This window comes from Loxodonta africana, chromosome 7 (assembly GCF_030014295.1).
Source record: "Loxodonta africana isolate mLoxAfr1 chromosome 7, mLoxAfr1.hap2, whole genome shotgun sequence".
NCBI lineage: Eukaryota > Metazoa > Chordata > Mammalia > Proboscidea > Elephantidae > Loxodonta > Loxodonta africana.
This window is the reverse complement of record NC_087348.1, coordinates 64,438,024-64,461,133: the sequence shown is the minus strand read 5'-3', so window position 1 is coordinate 64,461,133 and position 23,110 is coordinate 64,438,024. Positions and strand designations below refer to the sequence as shown.

The 23,110-nt window shown below is 48.8% G+C and overlaps 1 protein-coding gene and 1 long non-coding RNA gene across 2 annotated transcripts; both read right to left on the bottom strand.

The window, feature by feature from the left end:
* Positions 1 to 225: 225 nt before the first annotated feature.
* PTPN5 (protein tyrosine phosphatase non-receptor type 5) lies at positions 226 to 16,508 on the bottom strand. Its single transcript, XM_023550921.2, has 13 exons — positions 16,499 to 16,508; positions 16,017 to 16,210; positions 15,312 to 15,425; positions 14,991 to 15,074; positions 14,276 to 14,517; positions 12,786 to 12,975; positions 10,018 to 10,102; positions 3,790 to 3,869; positions 3,468 to 3,605; positions 2,794 to 2,904; positions 1,109 to 1,269; positions 902 to 1,015; positions 226 to 474 (listed from the first exon to the last, which is right to left on the bottom strand). Exons 1-13 carry the CDS (start codon positions 16,506 to 16,508, stop codon positions 381 to 383), a joined length of 1,617 nt encoding a protein of 538 aa, XP_023406689.2. The 3' UTR covers positions 226 to 380.
* Positions 16,509 to 16,801: 293 nt separating this feature from the next.
* On the bottom strand, positions 16,802 to 18,963 carry LOC111751224 (uncharacterized). The gene is made up of 3 exons (XR_002786312.2): positions 18,894 to 18,963; positions 17,967 to 18,090; positions 16,802 to 16,900 (listed from the first exon to the last, which is right to left on the bottom strand). It is a non-coding gene; the product is annotated as an uncharacterized LOC111751224 (long non-coding RNA).
* Positions 18,964 to 23,110: the final 4,147 nt, after the last annotated feature.

Below are 23,110 nucleotides of genomic sequence, written 5' to 3'. Positions count from 1 at the left end.
CAGACACGCACGCTGCGGCAGGACACTTGTAGTGTGGCATGGAAACGTTTTGGATCAAGTAGCAGAGAAGCCATAGTTTAAAAACTGAGGCCCCCCCCGTCTTTGTGGTGTGGGTCAGGCCCCAGGGCCCTAGGCCTGGCCTAGCACGTCCCTCCCCCGCCCTCCCCCCACTCCCCAATATTTACAGTAGGAAGAGCTATGCTAGGGGGCAGGTGCCAGGCCGAGTTGAGAGAAGGAAGGAAGCGGGGGGTGGGGGGTGGGGGGGGACAGGGACAAGGAGCAGGCCCAGGGCCTGAGGCAGTGCCCTGGGGGTAGGGGTCTGGGGGGAGGGCCCAGACTCAGGCTGGGCGGGGCCCAGAGGACCTGGGAGGGGAGCGTGGTCACTCCTGGGATTGGCGCGACAGCTGCTTCTCGTAGAGGCTCATGACGTGGTGCACAAACTGGTACTGCTCGCACGTCTGGATCATGCCGCCCCTGCCCGGCAGACGCATAGCTGTGACCACATTAGCTGCCCCATCCAACCATGGAGGACCAATCATCTGGGGGGTCCGTTAGGGGCCATGGCTTTGTGTAGCTTGGAGAGCCCATTCTTTGCTAGCCCTTCCCCTCTGCCCTTCTGCCTCTTCCCAGCTCTGGCAGATGGATTGCAGGGACAGAGGCGACATGTCCCACCACCCTCAGCTGCTGTCCTTCTCTCCACCAGCTCTGTTTCTCTTCTCTCTTCCCTGAGCCATCAGTTGACTAGATCCTGACCCTCTGTCAATCTGTACTCTCTACTTCCTGTCTGCCAGTCTGTCCATACTCCAGTGTTCATCTGTCCCTTACCTCATGCATAGCCTTTCCCTGCTGTCCCTGGGGCTCTAGCTCCTCCACGTCTCCCCACCCCCGACTGTGAGCTGACCTGTCCTGGCGGAGCTGGCACGTGGTCTTCAGGATGTCCACCACGCCCTCCTGCCGCAGCTGCTGACAGCAGATGCTGGTGGCAATGAAGCAGCCAGTCCTCCCAATCCCTGCACTGAGGGCAGATGGTCGGGTGGGGTCAGGGGTGGGGCAGTCTGTGGCAGTTGGGGGGGACAGCCCTGCCCAGGGGGTGGCTGGGAGGACCCACCTGCAGTGGACAATGATGGGGGCGCAGTGGGGCCCCTCCTGCTGGGCTGCCTCCTCCACCTCCTGTACCAGGTGCAGGAGTGGGGGGGCATGGTCTGGGGTCTTCTGGTCGGGCCAGGATGTGAACCAGTAATGTTTCAGGCCTCGCTCTTCCATCCCACTCTGTCCAGGAGCAGAGGCCCACCCAGACACATGTGAAATCTTTCAGCCCCACAAACCACCCAGAGGTAGAGACAGGAGGGAAGGAGAAAGAACGCAGGAGGAAGGACACAGGGAATGGACCCCAGCCCCTCCCATCGATACCACAGTGCCCAGTGGTGCTAGACAGTGAGCTTGGTTACCGGTGCTGGGTCAGTGACATTGACATTGGTCTCACTTCAGCTTTGCCCAGCAACTCCAGGATCATTTGAGAGGGGTGAAGAGCCCCTTTCTCCAACTCATTCCTGTCTGCAGGGCTCCTTATCTTAAATGGCCCAGTCGTCCCTTGGTCACATAACCCAGGCCCCCAGGACTCTATGCTCACCTCACTATGCTTTGGCTGCCTACCTGGTGCCATGTTCACGTCTTCCAGCCTTCGGAACTACTATAGTGGGCTCCACCTTCCCCAAACACAGGTTTTATTATTTCTCAAACACAGAAGCCACTAATTCCTCTGAGTCCAAAGGAACAGTTTTCTCTATTATGCTGATTCTAGAAGAAGCACAACTTCAAGGTGGGAGGAACCTCCCCCTACTCTTCTGGGCTGTTTTGTATTGCTCATATTTTGTGTGTTTTCCTTTTTTTTTTTTTTTCCGTTTTCTCTCTAACCACAGTCTCCCCGTGCAACCCAAACACGGCAAAGAACGCCTGCCCTCTGGTGGACATAGTGGGCATTACTATCGCCAGAAGCCCAGCATCCCAGGTGAAACGGACATTTCTTGGTGGGATCTCAAAGGCCCAATGGACCTTCAAGTCATAAGGTCAGTGCTGGAGGCTGCTGAAGCTCCCTCACTCAGCCAGTCCTGACCCTGGGTGCATTCAAAGCACAGCTGGAAGGCACTATGAATTCACACAGAGACAGACACCCCAACAGAATTAAATCAGACTAAGGTTTGTGAAAGAACCCTGGTGGCACAAAGGTTAAACACATGGCTGCGCTAAATGAAAGGTTAAAGACCTGGCAATCTGCTCCTGTAAAGACTACAGTCTAGAAAACCCTATGGGGCAGTTCTACTCTGTCACATGGGGCCAATGAGTCAGAATCCACTCCATGGTACCCAACAACAACAGGGGGGCTCTGGCTGGTGCATAACCATAACACGCTTGACTGCTAACCAAAAGTTTGGAAGTGCGAGTCCACTCAGAGGCGCCTGGGAAGAAAGGCCTAGCAATCTGCTTCTGAAAAGTCAGCCGCTGAAAACTCTACTGAGCATAGTTCTACCGTGAACATACAGGGGGTGGCCATGAGTTGGAATCAACTCGACAGCAACTGATGTTTGTGTGGTTTGGGGATGTGGGTCCTGCTTCTCGCTCCCCAAGTCCATTTACGCCTTCCTTATCCCTGCTTATCAGAAATTCCTGGAGTGTCACAGGCCTCAACTTCAGCTACTGTGGGCTCTGGAACTGTGTTCCCTGTGGGTTCCCCAGTCAATCCCGAGCCACCCACCTCCCCACGCTCCATCAGCCCAGTCCAGCCTGAGGCCTCACCCTGAGGGAGATGAGTCGCAGCCGGTAATCCTCAGTGTGAATGACCTTCCGCACAGTGATCTCGACACCATCGTACACCACCTGCTCTTCTGGCCAGTACTCCGTGCACTTCTGCAGGGGCCCAGACCAGGCTGCCGTGAGACCCAGAGCTCCCCTCCCATACTCTCCCTGATACCCCTCCAGGGCCAGTGGGAAGAGATATATGAAAAGGCAACATGTTCGCAGTTAGAATATTGGGTTCAAGTCTCAACTTCATAAACTGTAAGTTACTTCCCTCTCCTAAGCCTCAGGTGCTTCATCTGGAAAATGGGAGTACTAATTCCCTTTCTGAAGGACTTTTATGGGGGTTGAATTAAATGGGCTATTATGGGTATGAAAGCAGACAAGCCAAGCCTAGCAGACTTGGAGGCAGCAGAGTATTGTGTTTAAGATCACAGGCACTGGAGATGGAGACAGAGGCCTGGGTTCAGCTCCAGACTCTGCCCTTGACTATTTGTGTGGCTCTAAGCAAGTGACTTAGCCTCTCTGAACTTTACATTTCTTCATCTTGAAATGGAGCAGGCACTACTAAGGATTGAGGTAAGCATTAATATGAAAGTGAGATGCTCAGCCTAGGGCAGAAAACAGAAGACACTTGGTACTTGTATGGGGTCCCTGTGTAGAGGGGTCCCTACCTCGTTCATCTCCTCAATGTTGGTGATCATGACGATGATGGGTGTGTGCTCCTGCCACACCATGCGCCAGAAGTCGCCGACCGTGCTGACGATGGGTCCCTGAGTGGCGATGTACACCTTCTCCTCCCCACCGTAGCCCTGTGGCCAGCCGAGGCCAGGCTGTCAGGGTCAGACGCAGTGCTCCCAGAGACCAGTCCCCACCCTCAGGCTCTTCTTGGGGGCTGGCAGGAGCCACACTGGCTTAGGGACAAGCCTGAAGGGGGTACTTTATGGGCCCGGGGCCTCCCTTTCAGGGAGAGGCAGTTGGGGTGAGGGTACATACCCGGATGTAGTTGGCATTGATGTAGGAAATCAGGGGGTCATCGGGGTCTGGCGAAGTCAGACACACTCTGCTGTGAGGGTCTGGGGTGGAGGGAGACAGGTGAGGCTGAGAGCTGGGTGCTCTGGTGCAGGGCCCACCTTCTCCAGCCCACTCTAGGGCTCCCATGTTTCTGCTGGGACTCTAGTGGTTTCTCCTTCCCCTGCCCAATACCAAAACACTGAATGATCCCCAGGCCCACTCAGGCAGGTGAGGGCCCAGGCTGAGGAGGAAGGGTGGAGAGAGGGGCCCTGAGTCTCTACCTCTGTAGGATCAATGCCTATGCCTCTTAAACTGCCCTGCCCTCACTGCACCTCATGTTCTAGAGAGGAGAAAATTAAGTCAAGACAGGAATGACCTACAGTACAGACCCTGGACAGCAAGAGCCAAAGAGAATCAGCGTATACACTGCCACTGAGCTGCTGTGCCTGCTTGTAAAGCACATGACCTTTCTAAGCTTTGGTTTCCTGGGGGTAAAGATGTCTACCTCTTAAACGTTGTTTGGAAGATCAGTGAGAAAACAGATGTAAAAGTACTGTGTAAGCTGTAAAGTGCTTTATAAATGAAAAGGGCTGTTAAGATTTTGGGGTAGCCTGCCCCTCTAAGACTGTAGGACAGAGCCTGTACCACACACTTGATGACCAACTACCTGGACACGTGAGCTGAATCCATGCAAGAAAAGTGAATAGACTTCTAGGCTCATAAACCTGACAATAGCTCCAACCATCTGGTGACCGGACGTTAAGAGCTTCAAAGGCGAAAATAATCAAGCTAGCTCACTCAAGCAGCCTATTTGGGCATATCAAAACAAAAAGAATAAAGAAGCTAGGATACAATAAGCAAACATAAAATAAACTAACACAATAACTTATAGATGGCTCAGGGACAAAAGTCGATATCGAATCACATAAAGCAGCAGACCGTGATTGCTTCAACAAGTTCTCAAAACATAGACTCAAGGAATCTTCTAGATGAAGTGTTTTCCTGGAATTACAAGATGTAGAATACAAAAGATTAATATACAGAACTCTTCAAGACATCAGGAATGAGATCAGGCAAAACATAGAACAAGCTAAGGGACACACAGATAAAGCAGTTGAAGAAATTAAAAAGGTTATTCAAGAACATAATGAAAAATTTAATAGGCTGCAAGAATCCATAGAAGGACAGCAATCAGAAGTTCAGAAGATTAGCAATAAAATTACAGAATTAGACAACTCAATAGAAGGTCAGAAAAGCAGAACTGAGGAAATGGAAGGCAGAATTAGTGAGATTGAAGATAAAACACTTGGCAACAGTATATTCAAAGAAAAATCAGATAAAAGAATTAAAAAAAATGAAGAAACCTTAAGAATTATGTGGGACTCTATCAAGAGAAATAACCTACGAGTGATTAGAGTACCAGAACAGGGAGGGATAACAGAAAATACAGAGAGAATTGTCAAAGATTTGCTGGCAGAAAACTTCCCGGATATCTTGAAAGATGAGAAGATATCTATCCAAGATGCTCATCGAACTCCACATAAGGTAGATCTCAAATGAAAGTCACCGAGACATATTATAATCAAACTTGCTAAAACCAAAGATGAAGAGAGAATTTTAAGAGCGGGTAGGGATAAACGAAAAGTCACCTATAAAGGAGAGTCAATAAGAATAAGCTTGGATTACTCGGCAGAAACCATGCTGGCAAGAAGGCAATGGGATGACTTATATAAAGAACTGAAGGAAAAAAATTGCCAGCCAAGAATCATACATCTAGCAAAATTGTCTCTCAAATATGAAGGTGAAATTAGGACATTTCCAGATAAACAGAAGTTTAGGGAATTTGTAAAAACCAAACCAAAACTACAAGAAATACTAAAAGGGAATTCTTCAGTTAGAAAATCAGTATCAGATATCAACCCAAGACTAGAACACAGGACAGGGCAACCAGATGTCAACCCAGATAAGGAAATCACAAAAATAAATCAAGATAAAAAAAATGCTCCACACAGGGAAACAGAGATGTCATTATGTAAAAGATGACAACATTAAATCAATAAAGAGGGACTAAAAAATGTAGCCATAGATCTTTCATATGGAGAGGAAGTCAAGGTGATATAAAGAAATAAAACTTACATTTAAACTTAGAGAAATAGGGGTAAATAGTAAGGTAACCACAAAGGAGACTAACAATCTTACTCACCAAAATAAAATACAAGAAAAAAATACTCAGCAAAAACAAAAACAACAACAAAAACAATATATAAAGGAAAACTACTCATCACAAAAAATTAAGTGGGAAAAAGAAACTGTCAACAACACACACACACAAAGATTTCAGGGTAGAAGGCAAAGGTAGAATATAGGGGTGAATGGGGTAAAGCCTTCCATGTCTGAGACGAGCCTGTAGGCATCTTAGTGACATAGACACCTGTGCACAAAGGCTTTTTCCCCCATAGATTCACATGTCGAAGGAGGCCCGGTGGCAAAAACGGTTAAGCGCTCGTCTATTAACCGAAAGGTTGGCACTTTGAACCCACTCAGCAGCTCCTTGGGAGAAAGACCTGGCAATCTGATTCCATAAAGTTACAGCCTAGAAAACCGATGAGGCAGTCTGACTCTGTCATATGGGGTCACTATGAGTTAGGATTGACTCAATGGCACCTAACAACAACATTCGCAGGTCAAACCCCATAGTAACAAATTTCCCACAACATCCTGCTTTTCTCCCTGGAGAAGAAAAATTTGTTTTGTTCCAGCTAGCCAACTATCCTGTCATCTTGCAGAGGCTGGGACTGAGACTGGGAGGTTGGGTGGGGTGGGCAGGGAAGCTGGCTGGGGGCCCAGAGCCCTGGGTTCTGGTCTAGCCTTGTCAGCAGCTCACTGTGTGACCATGGACAAGGCTCTCCTTTCTCTGGCCCTCAGTTTCTTTCCTATAGTCAGGAGGATTGGACTAAAGGCACTTTCAGTGTGCATATTGGTGGTTCAGAGTACCCACCACTGAGCCAGACAGTCTGGGTTCAAATGGGCTCAGCGACTTACCAGCAATTTACTTAATCTCCCTGTGCCTTATCTGTAAGCCAGGGATGCTCCTTTCAAAACCATATCCCTTATCTTGTGAAGGTTCAACGAGCTAACATCAACAAGGAGAGCCCTTAGAGCCATAACTGGCATACCAAAAACCAAAGTCATTGCCATTGAGTCAATGTTGACTCATAGTGACCCTATACGACAGGGTAGAACTGCCCCATATGGTTTCCAAGGAGCACCTGGTGGGTTCCAACTGCTGACCTTTTGGATAGCAGCTGTAGTTCTTAACCACTACATCACCAGGGTTTCCAACTGGCAAACAGTCAACACTATACAGCAGGCAGTTGCTGTCATTGTTGCTATTATTACAAGTTTTACCATTATAAGGTAACAGGTAAAAAGCAGGATCCCAAGCCCAGGAGGAGAAACGGGAGAGGACATCCACAAGCCTCCCCTCCCCAGCTCTGTTCTTGCCCCCACCTGGTTGCCTGGGGTTTTGGCAGGTGATCTGGGGGACAGCTGAGGGTGGGGCAGTTCTTGTGGAGAGGCATACAGAAGAAGGGTGGCAGGGGCTGCAATGTCAGGAGTGGAGAGAAGCAATGGTCAGAACAGGGGCTTCTGGGAGACCAGCAGAAGAGAGGGAAAGGGAGCTCTGTGGAGGCCACCTCCCTATTCCTCACCTGTATCTATCCAGATTAGGTGGCCAGAAGAACAGAAGTGGGCACTGCCCACTCTGGCCGGATGCCAGGGTCTTTGGTATTGAAGAACCACTCTGTAATGGATTTTTCTCTAACTCATTCAACAAACCCTTACTGAACACTGACTCTGTGCCTGGCACTCTGCTTGTCAGTACAGGCTCCTAGAAAAACAAGACATGGTCCTTGTCCCCAAGGAACTCACAGTGTAGCAGGGAAGAGAGATGGGCGGGCAGACAGGTACGGTGTGTGGCATGTGAGCACCGAGGCTGAGGGACCAGAGGGGGCCCTTGACTGGGATAGAGTGATAAAGCTTTCTGGAAGAGGTGTCACTTGGGTTGTGTTTGAAGGACCAGAAGGAGAAGGAGTAGGGGACACCACTGGGTCTGATTCAAGTGCAGAGGGCAAGATGGGGGTTGTGAAAGATGAGGCTGGAGAGGAATCAGATGATAAAGGGTCTTTTAAACCATGCTCAGGAAACTAGATCTAAATCTGAGGACTGCAAGTCACAATGACGGTGTTTAAGAAGACAATGACATGATTTGACTTCTGTTTTGCATCATTCTGGTAACAATGGTAGAGATGGATAAATGGGGAGAATCCGGAAATCAAGAGACTAGTTAGGATATCACTACGATGATCTGAGTAGCAAGTGTCATGGGATATCCTGCCCTGCACAACTCCAGGGACATTTATATCAATGCAGTCTAAGTAAATGGCACCCCCTGGAGTTGGGCAACATGGAGGCCCTGACACCAACAAAGCCATTGGCAGTAGGGATGGAGAGGAAGAGCTAGATTAGAGATATCCGTCCATCCGTCCACCCACCCTCCCACCTACCCACCCATCCATCCATCCAAGTAGGTCCTAAATGCCGATTAGGTGCCAGGCACCATTTCTGGTACGTGGGACACTGTAGTGAATGTAGTGAAATTGCTCCCCTGAGCCTTATTCTCAATGTTGCCTGCTGGGTTACTGGTCTCTCCCACTGGACTGTGAACTCTTTGCTGGCAGAGTCTGTGTCTCATTCATGGCTGAATTCTCAGCCCCTGGACAGGATCTGGACTACAGAAGGCCTCAGAAAACGTGTGCTGAATGAGTGAGAGAACAAACCTCAGGATGCCCTGGATCTGAGTGGGGACCTCTGCCAGGCCTCATCTGCCCTCTGTGCCCCCGCTCAGTCTCTGCAGGGGACAGGGTCAATCCTTGCTGGGCACAGAGAAGATTCGACGAGGCTCGGAGCCCAGAGGCTTATGACATGGATGCTGGTGGCTCGAGGCCCCCATAATCCAGTGGGGGCCACATGGACTGACTCTCTCTCCCCGCTGCGGCTATTCTGGGTGGCCACCAATGCCCTAGGTTCTGGGGTATTTGATCCCCTCCCTCCAGGTACGGCTAAGGTGGGGATGAGGAAAGAGGTGAGCAGCCCCGAGTAATCCATCCTGGCCTTAAATGGTGCTTTGTTTAACCGGAACTACCAGAGACAGAGTAACCATAGCAACCACAAGTGGAAATTTTAAAAGTTAAAAATAAGCCATGACATCTTACATGTTGTCGGAGGTGCTGATGGTAAAACTGCTTGTTAAAAGCCTCACTACTCCACAAACTGAGTGCAGTAGGTCTGTGGGGATTCACTTTCAACAAGTCGCCCCCAAGCTAGACCTGGGGCATGGGGCCAGAGCTTGGCAGGGGCTGCTGGAAGACAGGTGCTTGATGAAAACTAGCTGAAAACACCACCTCAGGGCTGAAAGAGGAACATTAGGTTACCTGGTCTAACCACCCCCAAAGGGGTAAAGACCTTCCAGGGGACTGCTCATGAGCCTTGCTTGAATACCTTAAGTGACAGGGAGCTCACTACCTGAGAGAGGCAGTTCATTCCTCTGTGGGAGAGCCCTGCCTGTTAAAGGACTCCCAATCTGACCAAACTGAACTCAAGCAAAGACAGACGAATCAAACTCTGGAGTCACAGAGGCCCAGGTTTGAAACTCAGCTCTGTACTTACTAGCTGTGTGACCACCACTGACTTGTTGTGCAAGCTTGTAAAAGCACATGACCTAAGGCTCAGTTTCCCTATCTGTAAAATGGGAGTAAAGACACTTAACCTCTCTGAGCCTTAGTCTTCTCTCCTGGAAAGTCTTCCCACTCTGAAGAGATGAAGGATGTACGAACATTTTTTAGTCACCACACACTGTCTAGGAGCTGCTGTTACCATCATCCCTTCTCTCTGGGTTTCCACTGAGCCCAACACAATACCTGGCCAGGGCAAGGGTTCAGAGAATGCTGTGTCAAGGAATGAATTAGCTTCTGCTCCCACCAGGGATGTTTCCCTTCATGCGCACCCTGACACCATTGACACCCTCTCCTCCAGTGATGAACGTCCTTTGCCCCTGGAGGCCCAGCTCTGAGGGTAAGATCCTCTTCAGTGTGAGGGAGCACCCAGGTGAGGGTGAGCTTGCCCCATTACCCTGGGACAATAAGTACTTACTGGGAAGGATGGTTTTGTATCGGTTCTTCCGCACCAGCCCAGGGATGTCATATTCTTTTGGATCCACAAAGTTCATGGGGATTTCCTGCAGGAGGAGGACACAAGGATGTAACCAAGTGTGGCTGGTCTTCATGGATGTTCCAATCCAAGGGCTGCTGTGCCCCCAACTTCTAGTCCAGGGGCTGGCTTGCGTGTGCGTGTTCATTCAACAAACATTTACTATTAGATAAGTTAGCTCACGTGCGGCATTTACAAGTGTCTGGCATATGCCCAGTGCATAATAAATGTTATTGCTATTGCTTATTGAGAGCCAGCCTAGCACATAGTAGACACTCAATAAATGGTTGATTAATGAAGAACAAGAGAAAAGGGGACCTGGCCAATCACTGCCTCCTTCCACACTCCCTGCCCTGCAGCAAAACTGAGTGATTTAGCCATTCAGTGTTCCTGCCCTGGGTGTCCCTGCCTGGGGCCTTGGTTTGTGCTGCCTGCTTTTGGGTGGCACCCAGCCTGTCCTCATCTCTTTATCCTTTTTAAAGGCACCTCCTCTGAGGCACCTTCTCTGATTTTCCAGTAGGAGAGGCACCTCCTTTGAGCTCCTGTGGCTTTATATGCACCTCCCAACCACTCCCTGTGCCAACAGCTCCAAGTCTGCACTTCTCAGCCTGGCAGCTGAGGTCTTCTCAGATCTGACCCCTCTTTATTTCTGGCTGACCTCAAGGGACACCCCACCTCCATGTATTCCAGACTCTTCCATCTTGCTAATATTCCATTACCAGTCCCACCTCCAGGTCTTAGTCCGTTGCATTCCCCTTGCCGGGAGCGCTGCCTCTCCCCTCTCCCCGACCCTTTCATGTTCACCTCCAGTCCCACCTTCCCCAGGATGTCCTTCAGAATGACCCCCAACACTTTTTGCCCCTGACCTCCCTTTCAATCTGTTCACAGAGTTTAACACCAGGCTACATACAGTTTTATATTGTTCTCTCTTTTTTTTTTTTTGAGACACACTGAGTACGGGCTTTGTAAAATGAGAATCATAATACCTTCTGGGGTTGTTATAAGAATTAAAAGAAAAATACACGTACAAAGTGCCTGGTAGAGTGGGTGCTTGGACTATGTTCCTTTCTCTCTGGGTAAAGTCAGCAGTGCTACCTGAATGTCTTCAATACTCATGTGGGGAAAAGACGTAGAGGATAAAAAATGCAAGCTCTTTATTCAAGGGGAGGTGATGGTGGTGGGAACTCAGAAGAGGAGTTGGGGTTGGGGTGGCCGAGGAGGCTTTCTTGAGAGGTTGGGCCCCCCAGGAAGGCTTGGATAGGGTGTGGGAGAAAGGGGCCAAGCAAGGGCATGTCAGGTGGGGGGCATGTTAGTAAGGGCATGGAAAAAGGAAGGTGAAGGCGGGTGGCCAGTTTGAAGTGGACAGTCCTGCGGAGGTAGAGGGGGCAGAGGTTGGAAAAGGAGGCTGGGGGTAGATCACCTCAGGTAAGGTGGGTTTTTTCTCACACAGGCAGTGCCCAGCTTCTGGAGAATTTGGAAAAGCGGTCACAAGGTGACAGAAGTCTCTTCAGACTTACCAGTCCAGGCAGGGTTGAGGGTGGCCTGGGGCGAGGGGCCAGAGGCAAGGAGACATGAGGGAGGCACACTGCTTCCGCTGCTCTGGTTTCTACCAGGAGGAATTTCCCCCAAACATTCTTGGCCTCTTGCCCACACTCACTCCTCCCCTCGAAGGTGGGGGAGTTGCCTGATGGGTACATTTGGGTGAGTAACTAGGCTTTTGGGCACCAGCCCCTTCCTCCCTCCTCCTCTCAGGAGTTCTCCTACCAAGAAAGAATGATGCAGTTGGGGGGATCTGTGGGGTGAGGCCTGCAGTGTGCCAGCACCTCCTGTTGTGGGGGGTGGGACATTTGTGCAATTCTGAGGGTGGGCATTAGAAACTCACTATTGCTACAGTTAAGTGTTTGCCTGCTAACCAAGAGGTCACCAGTTCGGATCCACCAGCTGCTCTGCAGGGGAAAGATGTGGCAGTCTGCTTCCATAAAGATTTTCAGCCTTGGAAACCCCACGGGGCAGTTCTACCCTGTCCTGTGGGGTCGCTATCAGTCAGAATCGACTTGACAGTAATGGGCTGGGTATTGCTACATACCTAGGCCTTGTTTCAAACTTAGCTTTTATCAATAATAAAAGGGGGCTGTTGTGCTCTCTTCTGTCTTAGCTCTTAACTGGCTCAGAACTCAGGCAGGTAAAACAAGGATGTCATTTATTCAGGACACCTCAAAGCCTAAGAGGAGGCACTTGGAGGCTGCTGCAGAGGTCCAGGGGAGGTGATTAGGACCTAAGCTAGAGTCACAGGAGTGGGGATGAGGGCAGGTGACTGGAGGGATTTCAAAGGAAGGGAGGAACAATACTTGGTGACACTGGGCGGGAGAAGGGTGGGACAATTGGACAGTCATAAGAGAAGGCTTTCAGAGTACAGTGCTTGGCAATAAAGACTCAGAAATGCCTACTGTATACCAATCACCCTGCTGGGTGCTTTGCACATGTTATCCATCTCTTTAATCCTTGCAACAGCCCTATTACTTGTATCCCTATATTCCAGACAAGGGGAAGTAGCTTGCCCAAGCCGGGGGGAGAGCTGATAATGAAATGGTGTCCCTAGTCTACCTGAGATGCTGAGTTCTAGACACTATGTCCCACGGCCTTACTGGCAGATGATGGCCATGAGCAGAAAGGTATGCCCACTGTGGGGTGGCCGGCTTAGGGGGACTCACAAAGAATTCTGCCTGCAGCAGGAAGGGGTCCAGGGCCTTTTCGTGAAGCTCCTTGGCTTGGAGGACGCGGGAGGCGCTGAGCAGGTACTCGCGGGCGGACTCCTCACGGGGGGACATGATGTAGCCAAAGCCCTCCTCGTTGCAGCCCGGAGTGCACATATCCAGGGTCAGGGAGACGTTAGAGCCCCTCCTGGAAGGGTCAGGAAAGGAGGAGTCTCAGGGGCAGGGAAGCGGAGGGGAGGGGAGTGGGAGGTGAGAGCAGTGGAGGATATACCTGAGTAAGGTGTTTGGGGCCCCAGTTACAAAGGGCCGTGCCTGGCTGCTCCATCCAAGGCAACCCCAACACTGCCCTCCCCTGAACTCATCTGTGTCACGGCTGGAGGCAGGTCCCAGCACGAGAGACAGAGAGAAAGAGAATCTGTCTAGAGCAGAGAAGCAGGGCTTGGCCTGAGGGTGGGGCTCCAGATCCTCTGCTATTACCATCTTGGGCCCAGTAGTCCTGGGATGAGGGTGCCACTGGGTCAAGGACATCTCATCCAGGAGAGACAAGGACCCTTGGCTGTTGGGGAGCCCCAGGGACAACACAATGGGAGCAATGATGTCTACTAGACAAACTACTGTGCTCAGAATCTAAAACCACAGAACAGGAAGTGCCTTCATTATACAGAAAGGGAAACTGAGTTCCAGAGAGGAGACAAGAATTGCCTAGGCTCTCATGGTAAGGAAGTGGTGGAGCTGAAACAAATCAGGGTTTTCTGATTCCTCATTCAGGGCTCTTTCTACGGCATCAGCGGACTAACTCGAGTCTGGTGTGAGGCTCTGAAAGAGGGTGTCTACAGCCCTGGTGGTGCAATGGTTAAGAGCTTGGCTGCTAACTGAAAGGTCAGTGGTTTGAACCTACCCAGCAGCTCCACAGGAGAAAAGACCTGGTGATCTGTTCAGGTAAAGATTACAGGCTATGAAATCCTACGAGGCAGTTCTACTCGTCATGTAAGGTCGCTATGAGTCAGAACTGACTTGGTGGCACACAACAACACTTCCCAAAGTATGTTCTGTGGAACACTATGAACCCTATAAAAACAGAGTTCTGTGGTCAAATGAGTTTGGGGAATGCTGCATACTACTCCCATTGCTGATTTACAATGCACGTGGGCATGTTAAAGGCCCTGACAAGTCCTGCAGTAAAGAAACCTCTTTAATCTCAAAATTTCCCGAACTAATTTGAGCACAGGTCATTATCTGTGAGTGCATGTGGGTATGTATGTGTGTAGGCCTGTGTATGCCTGTGTGCATGTGTGTAGTAACATGGTATTTCTTAGCACTCACTTTGGGCCATGATCTACATAAATCAGACCTGAAGAGTATGTGTCTACATTGGCTAAGCTGTGAGGACAACTTTGTCCTGAGCACAGGGTCAGGCATCTGCTGTTCTGACTGAAGCTGAGAGCTTGAGGACCCGTGTAGCCCACCCCCTCCTCTACCCCTCCCACCTCTCCTGCAGACCCATGGACTTGACGGTCAGCGAGGCGGGGTCGGCCTCAGGCTTGATGTCCATCACGCAGTCAAACACAGGTGTCTCGGGGACGGGGTCCAGGTCCAGGAAGTCATCCTCGACCTTCTCCTCCATCCACTCTGAGTAGGTGAAGGAAGGCTGGCGGCTCACCGACTGGCGCCTGTCCTCATGGGGTAGCGGGATGGGTGGCTCTGTGAGAGCCCTCAGGAGGTGCCATGCCTGGTTGGGGGCATGTGCGTCATGGGCCTGGGGCCATGCCAGCTGCTCCCTGGGTGACTGGGGTGCCCATGGGATTAAGACCCCTGTCCCTCAATGCATCCAGAGCACCCTCACTGTCCTGGGAGCTGTCTGCCTCTCAATGCCCCTCTCCTAGGCTGGAGACTCCACCCCCTGTCCCTGCCCTCCCTGACTCCTCTTTCACCCAACCCTCAGTTTCCTGTGGACTATCCCTTCTTGGTGGGGCATGGGGGGCTTTTCTACCCATCTTCTCCCTGCCTCAGCCTTTTCCCCAGTCCAGATCACTACTAACCAACTTTTAGAAAGAAAGTGCCTCATACCTCAGGCTAGGCACTCTGTTGGAAGGAAATAGGTACCCCATACCCACCCCTACCCAGAATGTCTAGATCTGGTGAGATGAGGGCCACAGGGTCACAAGGGAAAAACACTGAGGTTGGGGTCAGAAGGCGCCTTACCAGGGTGGTAACCAGGACCAGGGCTACAGACAGAGAGACCAGTAGCAGATTGGGGGCTTCCCAGGTCCCAACACCCAGCCAGGCCTGGGGAACATCAGACAAACAAGTCAGGGTGGCAATGGGGGGTAGTTTTCATCCATTCCAATGGTGACAAAACTGAGGCTCTGAAAACTACATACTAGGTCTGATGTGGGGAGGAGGGAGAACAACTTCAGGGGCTTGGAAGTATCTACTGATTTCAGAGAAGCCCCAGCCCCAGAGGGTGGAATTGGAGGTCCTTAGCTCTTCCCTCTTACCCTAGGGTAACCCAGAGTTACTCACCGTGGGTCCTAGGACCAGATGTTCCATGAATGTGAAGAAGGAGGAGATGAAGCCTGCGGCATTCTTCAACCAGATGTGGCCGAGGCCGCTGTACCAGAGCACGCCAAAAGCAAGCTGGGGCAGCCAGTGGGAGTGGACTGAGTTCAGAGCCTGGGCTCCTTGCCCCTGTATGCCCCTTGCAGAGTTCACCTCCGACCTCAACCTGGGCCACCAAGGAGGCTCCTGAACCTCCAAGGTCCAAAATGGGAGCTAAGGGTAGGAGCCAGGTACCATGTGCTCCGAGGAGGCCTCAAGAATCTCCCTTGAGAAAAACTGACTGAATGGAGCCAAGAGAAGCCCTTCCCAGACAGGGCTTCCCAGGTACATACAGAAAAAGAGAACCTCCCAGAGATGCCTCCATAGACAAGAAGTCCTCAAAGAGAACCCTACAGGGATGGGGCGTGAGGAGGGGAGGTCCTGTGTTCCTGCCTCCCAGATTAGGGATTGTGAGGGGCTTAGCTATTGAGGGTGTAACTCAGAACTCCAGCCTTCTCCTCACTCCAGCCTTCTCCTCTGAGCTCCCCTGGGGGCTCAGAGTCACTGAAGGACACCAAAAAGGTTCCTCTGCCCTCCACAGACCCAGGCAGCCATTTTGGGAAGGAAGTGGAAGGCTGTCCCTAAACCCATCTTCTCTCCAGGGCCTTGTGAGGCCTGTGATATCCTTACCAGGAAATGTGAAACAGCAAACAGGCACAGGCTGCTCCAGAGAATGACGGAGTCGCTCCAGGTGACTCGAGGTGGTGGTTTCTGAGATGGCTCTGGGAGCCGTGAAGGAGGTGGGGGTGGTGGCATCTCTCTCTGCAAGTCCGGGAGCCCTTCAGCCTCGTCTGGCTCCTCTACCACAACCGGCTGGGGGAGACCTGTGGAAGGCGGGACACGCAGGCCGTGACTCCGGGCTCTGCCAGCACACAGGGCTCTGCCGGCCCGCGGCGGGCTGCTCCTTTTGGGGTTGCTGTGGATTCCTCTCAATCCAGGATCAGTCAGCGTGGCTCCACTTCTAGCAGTTACCCTCGATTAGCAAAGCAATATTCACCTACCTTCGTCAGAAAGAGCTAAGTGTGGGTGGACAAATTATTTCTCTTTTATTTCTCCAGTAACAGAGTAAAATGGCAGGAGGCTTTTCAGGGAGTTAATATCGTTGTGTTTACGCAGCTTCATTCTTTCCCATTTCTTAAAGAAACAAAAAACAACCACCTCAAACTCAATTAAAAAAGAGAAAAAGACATGGCATAACCAGGCTGTGACCCTGAACAACCCACCCACGCCTGCCCTCTGAATTTTTGTCTCTTGTGGTCTCTGCCCCAGCTGAGACTGGGGGTGGACACTTGACAAGATCCACAACCAAGTGCCCTTCCTCCTTCTTTGAGACCCCATACTGAAAGGGGCTGGGAAGCAGTCAGGGTAGCATGGAGGAAAATCTGGGTAGAAGAATTGACATTAGATACCTGATTAAGAGCTCGGCTGTTAGCCAAAAGGAAATGACTTGGGATCCAGTTCTGTGCCTGTCCCTGGTTGTATGCCATCCCCTCTCAGAAGCTCAGTTTCACCGTCTGGAAAATGGGGGATTGGGCTCAAGCCTTGGTTTCTAACGTGCTTTACAAAGCCCTAGGGTTTTTCCAAGTGCCCGGGGACTGTTGTGAGCTGCTCAGAGTCCTACGTCTGTGCCTCAACACTAGAAGCTCTGCTTGTCCCCGTTTCATATATTGGGTTTCCTCTAAGATTATTTCAACACTAGGTGCTACTACTGAAAAAGTCTGCACACCACTGGCCTAGATCTGAGGCCCTGGTGGTAGCCTGGGGCTCCAGTGGCAGCCACCTTTGTGAGTCCCAGATATTGGAGGTTCCCATTCAAACCCGCATAGTTCAGTCTATTGCTAAGAACAGAGGGACCAGCAAAATGGACGTACAGGGTTGACAGTGGGGATGGGGCTGTCCACACAGGCAACCCTGTAGACATGCTTCAGGTATCTACATCAGTGTGTATATGGGAAAATGGACTCCTTGGTTGGGCAACACCAGAACACCTACAGCCAAAACCACGTGAGGCCAAGACAAGTGTTTGTCCATGTGATTCTTGGCTCAACTGACAAACATTTACCAAGCATCTTCCATGACCTGGATCAACAGTGCAGTACAAGGCACCCCGGTCCTTGAGACACCTATATTTATATCACAGGCTCCCCCTTCCCAGCTGCTGAACCTGCAAGGCTCTCACCTGCTGTCTTCCAGCCACACTCTTTGAAGTTCCTCTGGTGAGCCTACCCCGTACCTCCCGCAAGTTTACCAAGTTAACTCTTATTCATCTTGTAGATCTCAAAGCATCAACTGAAGTAGGTCCTGCCCTGTCATATTCTCCCACCACCCCATGCCTCTCCTTCATACCACCAGCAGCAAAACTACACCTGGATATACAAGGCTCTTTTCTGAGTGCTTTACAGATGTTAACTTATTTAGTCTTCATAGTTTCCTTATGAAGTTTGTTTCAGTATTATCCTCATTTTACGGAAGAGGCAGATGAGGTGCAAAGAGGTTATAGGACTTTCCCGAGGTCACCAAGCTAGTAAGCGGTAGAGGTATGTGCAGTGGAGGCAGTCAGACAGGTACTGGGCTACTTACACTCATTATGGTTGGTGTAATTATTTGTTGAATATCATCTCCTTGACTCGTCTGTAAGTTCCATAAGGCCAGCAGCTGTGTCAGTATTGCTCACCATGACCATCCCCAGCATCTTGCACAAGTCCTGGCATGTAAGTTTGCAATAAACATTTACTAAATGAATGAATGAATGATGATGAGCAAGTGATAATCTCTTACTCAGTTTTCTTATCTGATAAATAGGGTAATGCATACTTTGAAAAGCTGCTATGAAGACTGTTATTGTTCTTAATTGCCATCAAGTTGATTTTGACTCATGGTGACCCCAGTGTCACAGAGTAGAATTAATCCATAGGATTTTCTTGGCTGTAATCTTAATGGAAACAGGTTGCCAGGCCTATCTTCCACAGTACTGCTGGGTGGGTTTGAACCACCAACCTTTAGGTTAGTAGTTTAGCGCAAATTGTGCCACTGAGGGACATTATGAAGGCTGCACCTGCTATATATGAAATGCTTAGCATGGTATTTGGCATTTAGTAGGTTATCAATAAATGGAAGATTATAGTAATAATGATAACACACAATTCCTACCTCCAAAAGGCTCCCAGTCTGGTGAGTAAAACAGACCTGCAAATACCTGTTTACAATATATTAAGTGGTATATCTAAATGCTGGTGGAGTCTAAGATGGGGGGATGCATCTCTGGTTGCCTGTAGAGGCTACAGTGACTGACCACATAAGCAGACAGCTCAGATCCTGGCCAGGCAGAAGAAAAAGGAAAAGCTGGTGCTAAAACATGGATCGCTGCGAAGTTGAAAGTTTCTGCTGTTGACAAGCAGAGGGTTCGTTACTCCAGGGCAAGGTGTCCACCCATACCCTTGTCGACAGGTGATGCCAAATGTGGAAGGGAAGGAAGGGTACAGGTCTGGGGATACCTGGCTTCTATACCTTGGCTCTGCAATGGACACGCTGTGGACCTTGGATGACTCCTTCTTTCCTCTGGGCCTCAGTTTCTGGAGCTGGAAAATGAGGGGCTTGAATTCAGTGCTTCTTGAATGTTTCTGCCAACCTCAGAGAAGAGGAAACATGGACCTCTGGGGGAATGGCAGCAAGATCACATTTTGTTGGACTCTGCTGCTTTGTTTTAAAATTCAGGGGTGTTCCGAGTTCTGTACAACATACAGTATATCTGTACGTGTTTTGATATTAAAGTAATGGTTTTACTTCCTTACAAAACTTCGAATGAAATTTATGCTTCAGGAAATGTGCTGCATTTATCTTGCGGCTTTGCCCTCAGGAGTACACATACCCCAGTCTGAGAAGCACGGAACCTGCCTGCAATAAAACGTCATGCAGCCATTATAAATGACTCTGTAGATGAATATTTAATAATGCCGAAAGGAATTTCGAAGCTATTGAGTGAGAAAGGCAAGGTTACAAAACAATATGATCTCACTGGCCTTAAAAATTAAGAAAATATACATGTGCAAACAAAAAATGGTTGAAATGTTTTGTTACATATATTTCACCAAAGAAACAACAACAATAAAAATGGTGGAGAATACTCAATGTAAGGCAGAGGTTGACATGAGACAATGTTTGTAGAGCATAAAGCACAGTGAATGGATGCCTGGCACACAGTAAATGGAATGAATGACTGGCACACAGTAAATGCCTGTACATGGTAAATGGAAGAATATAAGCAAGGTGTTAGCAACAGTTCTCTGTGGGAGTGAGATCAGCGCTGATTTTTTCCCCTATTGTTTATATATTCTCAATTTCTTCATATGTATCATTGTCATAAAATTACAGACCATCTAAAGAATAGATCTGACATGCTGAACACTAATAACTGAAGCCCAGACAAGTTGTGGAATGACATCAAGGACATCATACACGAAGAAAGCAAGAGATCATTAAGAAGATAGGAGAGAAAGAGAAGATCTAAATGGATGTCAGAGGAGACTCTTGAACGTGGAGTACCTAAAGCAAAAGGAAAAAATGATTAAGTAAAAGAACTGAACAGATTTCAAAGCTCAGCTCGAGAAGACAAAGTATTATAATGACACACGCAAAGACTTGGAGATAGAAAACCAAAAGGGAACAACACACTCGACATTTCTCAAGCTGGAAGAACTGAAAAAAAAAAAATTAAGCCTTGGGATGCAATACTGAAAGATTCTATGGGGAAAATATTAAACGAAGCAGGAAGCATCAAAAGAAGATGGAAAGAATACACAGAGTCACTATACCAAAAAGAACTGGTCGACGTTCAATCATTTTAGGAGGTACCATATGAGCAGGAACCAACGGTGCTGAAGGTAGCAAAGCTCAAGCTGCACTGAAGGCACTGGCGAAAAACAAGGCTCCAGGAATGAACGGAATACCAATTGAGTTATTTCAATAAACAGATGCAGTGCTGGAAGTGCTCACTTGTCTATGCCAAGAAATTTGGAAGACAGCTACCTGGCCGACTGACTGGAAGAGATCCATATTTATGCCTATTTCAAGAAAAGTGATCCAGCTGAATGTGGAAATGATCGAACAATATCATTAATATCACAGGCAAGCCAATTTTGCTGAAGATCATTCAAAAGCGGCTGCAGCAGTATATTGACAGGGAACTGCCAGAAATTCAGGCCGGATTTACAAGAGGATGTGGAACCAGGGATATCATTGCTGATGTAGATGGATCCTGGCTGAAAGCAGAGAATACCAAAAAGATGTTTACCTGTGTTTTATTGACTATGCAAAGGCATTCGACTGGGTGGATCATAACAAATTATAGCTAACATTGTGAAGAATGGGAATTCCACAACACTTAATTGTGCTCATGAGGAATCTGTACATGGATCAAGAGGCAGTCACTCGAACAGAACAAGGGGATACTGCATGGTTTAAAGTCAGGAAAGGTATGTGTCAGGATTGTATCCTTTCACCTTACCTATTCAATCTGTATGCTGAGCAAATAATCCAAGAAGCTGGAGTATATAAAGAAGAACGGGGCATGAGGATTTGGAGGAAGACTCATTAACCACCTGCATTATACAGATGACACAACCTTGCTTGCTGAAAGTGAAGAGGACTTGAAGCACTTACTGATGAAAAAGACCACAGCCTTCAGTATGGATTACATCTCAACATAAAGAAAACAAAAATTCTCAAAATTAGACCAATAAGCAACATCATGACAAACAGAGAGGAGACTAAGGTTGTCAAGGATTTCATTTTACTTGGATCCACAATCAACACCCATGGAAGCAGCAGTCAAGAAATCAAAAGACACATTGCACTGGGGAAATTGGCTGTAAAAGATCTCTTTACAGAGTTAAAAAGCAAGGATGTCACCTTGAAGACTAAGGTGCACCTGACCCAAGCCATGGTGTTTTCAATTGCCTCATATGCATGCGAAAGCTGGACAATGAATAAGGGAGATTGAAGAAGAATCGATGCCTTTGAATTGAGGTGTTGGAGAAGAATATTGAGTATATCATGGACTGCCAAAAGAATGTACAACCAGAATGCTCCTTAGAAGCAATGATGGTGAGACTATGTCTCATATACTTTGGAAATGTTCTCAGGAGGGATTAGGCCCTGGAGAAGGACATCATGCTTGGTAAAGTAGAGGGTCAGCGAAAAAAAGGAAGACCCTCAACAACATGGGCTGACACAGTGGCTGCAACAATGAGTTCAAGCATAGCAACGACTGTGAGGATGGCACAGGACTGGGCAGTGTTTGGTTCTCTTGTGCATGGGGTCACTATGAGTCGGAACTGACTCAACAGCACCTAACAACCTAACAACAACAATCATTGTCATAAGAAAAATAGATTTTTTTTTTTAAAAAGATCAAAGTTCTGAGTTCAGATATTGTGAGGCCTAGTTGGTATTCCCGGTTTCCAGGCCCTGACTCCCACGTGTCACATCTAAATGCATATGCTAGAAAACGGAAGGACGTGGGTGAGTGACAGAGTGTGTGCCTGGCTCTGTGAAACCCACTGAGTGGTAGAAGAGGCAGAAGAGTCATTGGAAGGCAGGCCCCACAGATGATGTATGATCATTGTTTTCGCCTACGAAAGATGGCCGTTCACTGCCTTGCATGTTATGGACGTGGAGGGAAAACTGCAGGCTCGGAGACCTGCATATACATCTCAGAGACAAGGTGAATGGAGGCTGTATTTTTTTCTTTTATTCATAGGGTACCTGGCAGCCCAAGGAACTGAGCACTTGGTGGATGAGCATGCTACAGAGCAGGGCTTACTGAAAGATTTTCTGGGTAGAAATCTGCTATCTCTTTACCCAAGAAGATATATTCTTTTTTTTCTAATTTTTATTGCATTTTTTTTTCTAATTTTTATTGCACTTTAAGTGAAAGTTTACAAATCAAGTCAGTCTCTCATTCAAAAATTTCTATACACCTAGCTCACTCCTCACCAATATCATTTTCTAGCTTACAGTCCATTCCAATCCCTGTCTGAAGATTGGCTTTGGGAATGGTTTCTGTCTTGGGCTAACAGAAGGTCTGGGGGCCATGACCACCGGGGTCCTTCTCATCTCAGTCAGACCATTAAGTCCGGCATTTTTACAAGAATTTGAGATCTGCATCCCACTGCTCTCCTGCTCCTTCAGGGGTTCTCTGTTGTATTCCCTGTCAGGGCAGTCATCGGTTGTAGCCAGGCACCATCTAGTTCTCCAAGAAGATATATTCTTAAATACATATTGTATTCTGCATATAATTTCATGGGGAGGAGGGGAATCCATGGACCCCAGGTTAGAAACGCCTGATTTCACGTGTGGAAGTTGGGAGTCTGTGATGGAAAGTGATGGAAGCAGTGGAGATGGAGAACTGGGCTGGGAACCTGTCTCCCCAGATCTTGTCTCTGCTCATTCATGAGCACCAATTATATGCTTAGCACTGGGAACACAAAGATTCAGTTTCATGCAATTCAGTAGATATTTCCTGCGTGCTTACTTTGCCAGGCAAGGGGCTAGGCCTGGGGGATACAGCAGTGAACAAGATGGTCCCTGCCTGTAGAAACCACTGTGGTACTTGGCCCGTTTGACTTTTGACCTCTGGTTCCCTCTCCCAGAGGCAATGCCAGCTCTTCTCCCTGCTCTGCCCCACCCTTCCACTTACTGTCTTGTTCAGGGAGTGACAGCACCGC